We start from the raw sequence: 9,417 nt of genomic DNA on the forward strand, positions 1-9,417 counted from the left end.
TAGATTGCAACCACATAATGCATATCTAGATTAACATCAGTCAGAGTACTTGTCTATGCATCTTATGTTTTGGGCCACCAAGCAAGTTCATTACATATCTGTTAGATTAGATAAGTTGACCTCGCAATGGATTTTGTACATTTTTGAAATAAATTTCTAGCTTTGTTCATAGTTATGGGAAAATATTAATTAATTAAGTTAATTTGTTTGTATCTACACCACGCATTATATGATCCTTTTGGACCTCAGCAAACTACTCCATTCATTCCGACCATGCGTGCCATCGTGGCATCTTAGTGCACAATAACAATGGTATATCTGTTGTATAAAAAGATCACATCACTCTCATTGGATGACTGATGCCTCTAGTTGAATAATAACATTCCAGTCTCGCCGTTTAGCCTCCACTTATGTAATGGGTTTTGTAAATAGTCTACGTTTAATACCCCTAATTAGTGTCTAAACATTCGATGTGACACGTGCTTAAAAATAAGCAAAGGAACCAAACAGGTAAAATTACTTTTTGCTACTATTTGGAGGTGAGTGACAACAGATTTGCCACTACGTCACATGAGTGAATGGGTGTTTGGATACGAGGTGTTAAACTTTAATAGTGTAATATCAGATGTTAGGATGCTAATTAGGAAAACTAAACATGAGCTAATTATAAAACTAATTGCAGAACCCTGTACTAATTCGCGAGGCGAATCTATTAAGCCTAATTAATCCATCATTAGCAAATGGTTACTGTAGCACCATATTGTTAAATCATGGACTAATTAGGCTTAATAGATTCGACTCGCGAATTAGACTCCATCTGTGCAATTAGTTTTGTAATTAGCCTATGTTTAATACTCCTAATTAGTATCCAAACATCCGATATGACGGGTGTTAAACTTTAACACCTTGTTGCCAAACATCACATGCAATGGCAAAAAATTAAATGCCCTGGACGAGAGGGGTGGCATGTGGCCATGCCGTTTTGCTGGGAGCACATGCGGCCATGCAGCTGCATGGGGTCTTGACTCCTCCCAGCTTATCGTTATCGATATTAGCGGATCAAGACTATGGCAAGTAAATTTCTTTTATGCACGTAAGGCTTCGGATGGTGGCGTGAGAGGATACGGGGTTAGACTGGTTCGGGCAGGAATAGCCCTACGTCTAGTATGAGGAGCTGCTCATGTTACGCACGTAGGGTCTGTAGTAGGGGTTACAAACAGGCGAGAGAGGGAGCTAGTCCCAAGTCTCTTGGGTGTGCACTGATGCTCGTGAGGAGAGGGTGTGGGTTCTGTTGGCTTGAGAGTCGTCCCTATCTCGGCCCCCCTGGTTCTCCTTTTATAGCGCAAGGAGGGCACAGGGGTTACAGATGAGCCAGGCGACTGGAGAAGTAAAAGAGATAAGCTAAGTAAAGTAAAACACAGGGAGAGGATCTGAGTCCCCAAGTCGCCGCCTTTCTCTCCAGCCTTTGTATCCTATCAGCATGGCCGCCGGAGGGGGGCGGCTGTCGTTGGATCCTGCCGAAGATCCTCCGGATGACCGTTGCCGCCAGGCATGATGATGATGTTCGGCTTCCACAACCGTGCATGTCGTGAGGGACGGCTGACCACTGTAGCCCTGCATGCTGACCGTGGAGCACGGCCATCGTGTCTCTGTCGCCGGACTGAGCGCAAAACCGGGCGGCGCTCCCTCCTGTGCCAGGGGGCGCGTGTAATGAGTGCCCTACGGCAAACAGGGGAGGCCGTGGCCGCTGTAGCCTGCGCGGTCGTGGCTACAGTGTTCCGTCCGGGTACTTGTGGCAGGTCACGTCGAGGAGCGCGGGCACCTTTCTGCGCATCAGAGCCGCAGCGCATTTATGGCGAGATTGGTGGGGGCCCACGAGATCCGCGCCCTCGTCTGCTGGTCTGCGCCTGAGGCGGATCCTTGTCCTGTGGGGCCGGATGAGTCCGACCCCCTACGCCCGGGGTCGGGCGAGGTGGAGCCTTGCGGCGAGGGGTCGGGCGCATCCGACTCTGGGACCATGGGTCGGGCGAGGCGGAGTTTTGCCAGCGAGGGGTCGGGCGTGTCCGACCCCGGGACCTTGGGTCGGGTGAGGCGGAGTGGAATGCTCCTTGCCCATGCCGGGTCGGCGAGGATCGCTATTGCCGCAGGTGGGCACGGGCTTTTATGATTTGTTGTTTAAGGGGCTTAAGGAGGTCGTTAATATTTCCCCCCAACAGTAGCCCCTGAGCCTTTGGTGGAGCAAAGATGCTCCTCCAGAGGCTGTCTTTGTCGGTCGTCAGGGATCCTTTTTGGTCCTGCAAGCTGCAGTTGATCAGGGATAAGGAGTTTTTCCTTCGGCTTGGCCGGGGAGTTTGGTCAGGCGGGGTGCCCTGTGGATGGCCTAGTGCGGGAGAATTCCCTATTGTTTCGCAGGCCACTCCTGTCTCGAGGCTCCAAATCGCGACCGTGCATGTGGTCGTCGGTTGCGATGCTAGCCCCCGAGCCCCCGCGCATTGCAGGGGACCGATCGGGAGGCTAGATCGACTTTTGATCGTTACCCCTCAAGCGTCCGTTCGCTGGGACGGAGGGGGTGAGCCATGCCACGCTATCCTCGCCGGATGAACCGTGGTGCTCGTTGAGCTACGAACGGGTTGGTTCAAGTAGGGTCCCAGTCCCCGTTCGAGGAGGTCCGCTCGGGCCAAGCTGGTGGTGTACCCCAGGTTCCGGGTGGCCAGTTCATATAGTTCCCGAGTTCGTTCGATTGGATCCAGGGGCTCGCTGCCTTTCTTCGGGGAAAAACCATAAACTTGATGGTAGTCCGGACTCGAATGTGAGGTCAGGACGCCCTTGGCTTTTGCTCGCCTTGGTGATGGTCGCTAGCGGACCCGTCCCTTCTCACCCCTCGCTCGGTGGAATCCTAGGGCGGCTGTCGAAACCATAGTGGGCCAGCCTTCGAACCCCTGGACCGTAATGGGCCGTACATTTTCAGCCCCGTATCCCTTTTTTACCTTTTGGTGGGCCCCGGGTCCGACGCAGAAGAGGTCGCGCGCGTGCGTTCTCCGGGAGGCGAAGTGGCGGAGGGTGCTGGCCCGTGAAATGAGGGAAGCGGTGATGTTTTTTGCAGCAGATCGTGTGCACGGTTTCCCAAAAAGGCGGGGGTGATGGGGCGTACCTAGCACTATAATAACTATAATGGGACCACCCCTTTCACCTCCGGCGTGCCCCCCATAAGACGGGGGAGTCTGCCTTGCCAGTTCCACCCGCACTTGTTCTCGAGCCTTTTCCCCTCCTCCCGCACCTTTTGCCTTCCTTCGCCCAGCACCGCAGCTTTCTTCGCCCTTCGCCGTCGAGCCTTCCACCCCTATTGCGATGGAGTCCTGGACGTGTTCGAGCTTCGGTACCTCGCATGCCAACGGCCTCGTGAACAAGGGCCTCCTTTGCAAGAGGACCGCGAGGGACGAGTGGTGGTTGCCCGGGAGGGAAGATGCGCCGCATCCGGATGGTGGCTACGTCGTCTCGTTCGCTCACTTCCATGAGAGGGGGTTCGCGACTCCGCCGAGCCTCTTCTTCCGCGGGTTGCTGCACTACTACGGGCTCGAGCTGCAGCATCTCAATCCCAACGGGATCCAGCACATCGCGGCGTTCGTCGCGCTGTGTGAGGGGTACCTGGGAATCGAGCCCAACTTCTCGTTGTAGAAGTACTTCTTCATGGTCAGCCTGTATCAGAAGACCGAGAAGAGGGGGACCCAGCAGCGGACGATTCCGGTGTCGATGGGGTGCGCCGGCATCCACCTTCACCAGAACCGCGCCAAAGAATATATGGCGATGAAGACCACAACGTCCCACAAGGGGTGGCACCAGCAGTGGTTCTACGTGAAGAACTACTCTGATTCTACCTTGCCGGAGTTCACCGGCCGCATCATTGAAGCAGCGCCGGACCTATGGTCATATGGTCTGGTCGAGAAGGAGAAGAAGCGTATTGCGGTTTGCTTCAAGCCATCGACCACCTGAAGAAAAAGGAGCTGACCGGGGCCGGAGTTATTGGGGCGTACCACACTCGGAGGGTGGCACCGTTGATGCTCCAGGTTTGCTTGCTCGATGACATGGTCCCCGGCACGCCGACCGAGGGCACGGTCCTTGCAATGGGTGTACTTGCCAGTGCCGAGGTCGAGCAGCGTGTCCGGGAGGCGCTGGATGATAAGGATGCCGTTTACTAGGTGCCTAGTCACCCTCCGATGCGCCCGGACAAGAATTTCGTCCAGCTGGTAAGGATTTTGCACTCTCGTTCTTCTTTCCTGCATTTCTTGGTTTGTCGTTCTGACGCGGAATTGTTGTATTTGCAGGGCAATATGACCCGAGTCGTGGACTCGCGCCCACCGGTGCCAGAGGACGCAGAGCGGCGGTGGCAGAACCGTCTCCTCGCCGAGAAGCAGAAAAAACGGAAAGACAAAGAGACGGCGAGGAAGCAGAAGACGGCTACCAAGGAGCTCCGAAGGCGGCGGCGGGGCGCGGTCGTGTCGGACGATGACGACGATGAGGATGAGGAGGAGGAGACTGGGGAGGAGGAAGAGGAGGAGTATGTTCTGGCCCCTCGGCCGGGTGCGCTCGTCATCCAGGAGCAGCACCCCCAACCGGATGCATGGGACAGGTCGAGCGGACTGCCTGCCCAGGACCCGACCTCGTAGGACTCGGGAGTCGACTAGAGGAGAGATGCCGCAGCCAGGCATGGGGCAGGGGCCGACCCTTGTTCCGCCTTCTGCCTCCGTAGCCAACCCTGGGGGACAAGACACTGCTCCTAGGGTTCCTCCACCCGGCTAGGTGATAAACCTCGATGACGAGGCGGAAGAGGAGCCAGCGGGAGGGGGGGAGGGGCGTCGGCGTCTAGGGTGTCGGCCACGAAGGGGGCGGTGATGGAAATGGGGGCGCCTGCTTCGACGATGACGACGGAGATGGCAGCGGTGGCGGAGACGGAGACGCCCGCCCCAGTGATTGCGACGGGGACCGCGACGGCGGCGGAGACGGGGACGCCTGCCCCAGCGGCCGCAGCGGAGACCGCGGCGGCAGCGGAGGCGAGAACGCCCGCTCCGGTGGCCGCGACGGAGATGGTGGTGGCGGCGGAGAGAGCGGGACATGCGTCGACGGCGATGACGGCTGCGGCGACGACGATGGAGATAGCGGCGCATGCACCAAGGTCATCGATGGGGCCAGCGGCATCGGGGGCGGTGGCGCCTGCCCTGGCGGCAACGTCGGGGATGGCGACGCTGGGGTTGGCTAGAACGACCTCCACCCTTGTCCCGGTTGGACTCGACCCCAATGCGTGGGGTGGGCTGACCCTGCGCTGGAGGTCTCGTGAGGACCCACAGAGGCCCCTCTTCATGCTGGACGATGTCGAGGAGGGGGGTAAGTGACAGGCGGTGCAGGGCGGGCTTGCAAATGTCTGCGCTGCCTTGGCTTCCGCGATGAGGGAGCTGGACGGCGTTGTCATTCCCGGTGGCCAGGTATGGCGCTCTCCTTGGTTGTTATTTTCCTCTCGTTTGTCCTTCTCTCTCGACGGTTCCTGAACGTAGATTGCTCTGTAGGCCCTCCAAGAATGCAGCCGGGGGAAGTCTGAGTTCCTCCGGCACGAACGGGGGCTCTGGGATCGTTTCTCCACGGAGAGGCAGTGGACCGGGGAGCTAACCGGGCAACTCGCCGCCGCCCAGCAGATCATCGCCGACCTGCGCACACGTGAGCAGGAGGCGCGGGAGGGCGCGAGGCGGGCGGAGGATAAGTTCCAGGCCATCGTTGAGAAGGCTCGCCTCGATCTCAAAGAGTTCTAGGCCATTGCCGAAAAGGCCTACCGTGATGCCGAGGCACTCGCACGGTTGAAGGAGGACCATGAGGCCCTTCAGAAAACAGTCGATCGTATCCAACACGAGCAGCAGAAGGCTTGGCAGGAGCACGACTTTGAGGTGAGCCGAAAGGCTGAGGCTGAGAAGATGGCGGCCGGCCTTTGGGAGGAGGTCAGTCAGCTCCATGTGCAGGTGCAGGGGCTTCAGACCGTCGTGTTCTAGGGGCTCGATCGAGAGCGTCAGCTGAAGGCTCAATCTGAGGGTAAGGTTTTTGTTGTTCCTTTGTTTTGCGGCGTTGCGGTGGTTTCTGACTTGGCGGACTTTTCTGGATGGGCCTCGCAGACGACCTCGCCCGGCTGAGAGAGGTCCTCGATGCGGAGCGCACCGAGCACAGCAACCTACGGGACACGGTCCGCACCGTTTGCGACGGCCTCGGCATGGTCCAGGGGGGAGGGGATGAGCTCATTGGCGGCTCGTGTCCTCAGGATGTACCGGCGGGCCTGTGAGATCGCTTGAGAGGCGCTCCACGTCAGCGTGAGGTGGGCCTTCGGCGTCTTTGGCTCCCACTACTCTGGCATCAACTTCACCGGGATGAGCGGGGGGTATGCCTCTGGCTACTCCGAGGCCGAGCTGGACAAGATCGACGCGTCAGTGCTCGGCCCAGCGGAGGCCTTGGCGAAGCTTCTGGAGGATGAGGCCGTCCCACCGAAGGACCCGGGGACAAGTTAGCTGTATCGGGCTTAGAAGCCCTAGAATGTGTAAATATGTTAGTTAACTTTGAACTTGCTTTTGTGATGGTCGCAGAGGCCTTTTTCTATAATTTATCGAAAAATGTTTTTGATCCTCTTTCTGTTTTTTGGGTTTGGAAAGATTAGAGTGTGGGTCGGATGCGTCAGTAAGCGCCGATGAGCGAAGGCACCGTAGCCGCTGGGGTGTAGGTTTTTCGCGGTCCGATTAGTCTTGCCTGAGCGTCGTTCGCACACTCTTTCCTTCTCACGCCCAAACGTTTAGGAAGAGGGTCAGTTCGGAAAAATGGTGTTTTGAGAAGACGCCAAGTGACTTGGGTCGGAGCCCCTGATAGCCTCCGAGGGGTATGCGACCTAGGGGCAGAGCCAGGGTTGGATATCCCTAAGCTTGGGACGAAACTCAAACGAAGTCAACTCAGAACCACCCTTATCCGTGAACTAAAAGGTGACAGAAGTATGTATGTACAAACTTGGAAACAATAACTAAGGGTAAAAACATCTTAGCTGCTCGATGTTCCATGCGTTGGTGAAGATCTGCCCGTCGGGGGTTGCCAGCTTGTACGTGCCCGACCGCAGTACTTGCGCGATGATGAAAGGACCTTCCCACGGAGGGGTCAGCTTGTGCCAGCCTCTGTTATCTTGGACGAGGCAAAGCACCAGGTCACCGACGTTGAAGGCTCAGCCTCGTACCTTGCGGCTATGGTACCAGCGTAAGGCTTGCTGGTACTGGGCCGAGTCCAGCAGGGCCACATCGCGCGCTTCGTTGAGCTGGTCTTGCGCGTCCTCGAGAGATGCCTGGTTACCTTGTTCGTCGTATGCCCTGACCCTCGGCGACCCGTACTCCAGATCGGTGGGGAGGATTGCCTCAGACCCGTAGACCATGAAGAACGGGGTGAAGCCAGTTGCCCTACTGGGGGTTGTCCTCAGACTCCATAGGACCGTGGGGAGCTCCATGACCCACCGACCGCCGAAGTTTTTGAGGTGGTCGAAGATCCGCGGCTTGAGCCCCTGGAGTATCATGCCGTTGGCACGCTCAACCTGTCCGTTCGTGCGGGGATGCACCACGGCCGACCAGTCCACTCGGATGTGGTGGTCGTCGCAGAATTTGAGGAACTTCTTCGCGGTGAACTGTGTGCCGTTGTCCTTGATGATGGAGTTGGGGACTTCGAAGCGATGGATAATGTCAGTGAAGAATTGTATCGCCTGCTCGGACTTGATTTGCGCGACCAGTCGCGCCTCGATCCACTTTGAGAACTTGTCAACGGCGACAAGCAGGTGGGTGAAGCCCCCGGGCACCTTCTTGAAGGGCCCGACGAGGTCCAGCCCCAGACCGCGAAGGGCCACATGATGGGGATGGACTGGAGCGCCTGGGTGGGCAGATAGGTTTGGCGTGCGAAGAATTGGCACCCCTTGCAGGTGCGTACCACGTGGGTGGCGTCAGTGACCGCCGTTGGCCAGTAGAAGCCCTGTCAGAAGGCGTTCCAATGAGGGTTCTTGGTGCAGCGTGGTGGCCGCAGGCCCCGGTGTGGATGTCTTGTATCAACACCTTTCCCTGCTCGATCGGGATGCAGCGCTGGAGGATGCCAATGTGACTCCGCTTGTATAGCTCCTAGTCGATAATGACGAAGGATTTGGCATGGCGTGCAATCCTTCGTGCCTCTATCTTGTCTGCCAGGAGTGACTCGCGGAGGAGGTAATCGAGGTACGGGGCTCTCCAGTCAGGCGGGGGGTCGGGCCCCTCTGCTGGGTTTGTGTCGATCTCCATGACCTCGGGGTCAGAGGGATCGGCCTCCAGGTCCAGGACAGGTGGTGAGTTGCCGACCTTCACGAGGTCGGCACCTGAGTCCAGGACAAGTGGCGCGTTGCCACCTCTCCCAGTTCGACGCCCGAGTCTGGGATAGGTGGCGCGTTGCCGACCCCTCCCAGCTCCTTGCAACGGATCGAGGGTTTGTATTGGTCGTTGATGAAGACGCCGTCGGAGATGGGCTTTTGGCCGGATGCCGCCTTCGCCAGTTCGTCAGTTGCCTCGTTGAAACGTCTTGCAACATGGTTGAGTTCCAATTCGTCGAACTTGTCTTCAAGCTTGCGGACCTTGTTGCAGTACGCCACCATCTTGGGGTCATGGCAGCTCCATTCCTTCATGACTTGCTTGACGACTAGCTGAGAGTCACCTCGGATGTCCAGCCGCCGGATGCCCAGCTCGATGGCGATGCGGAGCCCATTGAGGAGAGCCTCGTACTCAGCGCATTGTTAGATGCGGGAAAGTGGAGGCGGATCATGTACCTCATGCGCACGCCAAGGGGAGAGACAAAGACCAGACCCGCTCCAGCGCGAGCCTTCATCAGTGACCCGTCGAAGTACATCGTCCAGTACTCCCGCTTCTTTGGCGCTGATGGCGTCTGGATCTCTGTCCACTCTACAACAAAGTTGGCGAGTACCTGGGACTTGATGGCTGTGCGGGGGGCATAAGCGATGCCCTGGTCCATAAACTCGAGCGCCCACTTTGCGATCCACCCTGTGGCGTTTTGATTCCAAATCACCTGGCTGAGGGGGAATGACGAGACAACTGTCACCGGGTGGGAGGTGAAGTAGTGACGCAACATTCTTTTCGTGATGATGATGGTGTAGATGAGCTTTTGGATCTGCGGGTAGCGGGCTTTAGACTCGGACAAGACTTTGCTGACGAAGTACACCGGGCGCTGTACCTTGAGGACGTGTCCTTCCTCCTCTCGCTCCACTACTAGAGCTGCGCTGACCACCTGGGTGGTCATCGCGATGTAGAGTAGGAGTGGTTCCCCGTCGGTTGGCGGGATCAGGATCGGGGCCTTCGTCAGGAGGTTCTTGAGCTGGTCAAGCACCTC

General features: G+C 57.4%; 1 protein-coding gene across 1 annotated transcript; it reads right to left on the reverse strand.

The window, feature by feature from the left end:
* Positions 1-4,774: 4,774 nt before the first annotated feature.
* LOC105915013 (protein PRRC2C-like) lies at positions 4,775-5,356 on the reverse strand. The gene has a single exon (XM_012848303.1). The coding sequence runs from the start codon at positions 5,354-5,356 to the stop codon at positions 4,775-4,777; it is 582 nt and encodes a 193-aa protein (XP_012703757.1).
* Positions 5,357-9,417: the final 4,061 nt, after the last annotated feature.

The sequence above is a fragment of the Setaria italica genome, chromosome VIII (genome assembly GCF_000263155.2).
Source record: "Setaria italica strain Yugu1 chromosome VIII, Setaria_italica_v2.0, whole genome shotgun sequence".
In the NCBI taxonomy this organism is placed as follows: Eukaryota; Viridiplantae; Streptophyta; class Magnoliopsida; order Poales; family Poaceae; genus Setaria; species Setaria italica.

Bases quoted from the DNA above. Each gene is read 5' to 3' on its own strand.
- LOC105915013 (XM_012848303.1), bottom strand. From the start codon at position 5,356: ATGAAGAGGGGCCTCTGTGGGTCCTCACGAGACCTCCAGCGCAGGGTC.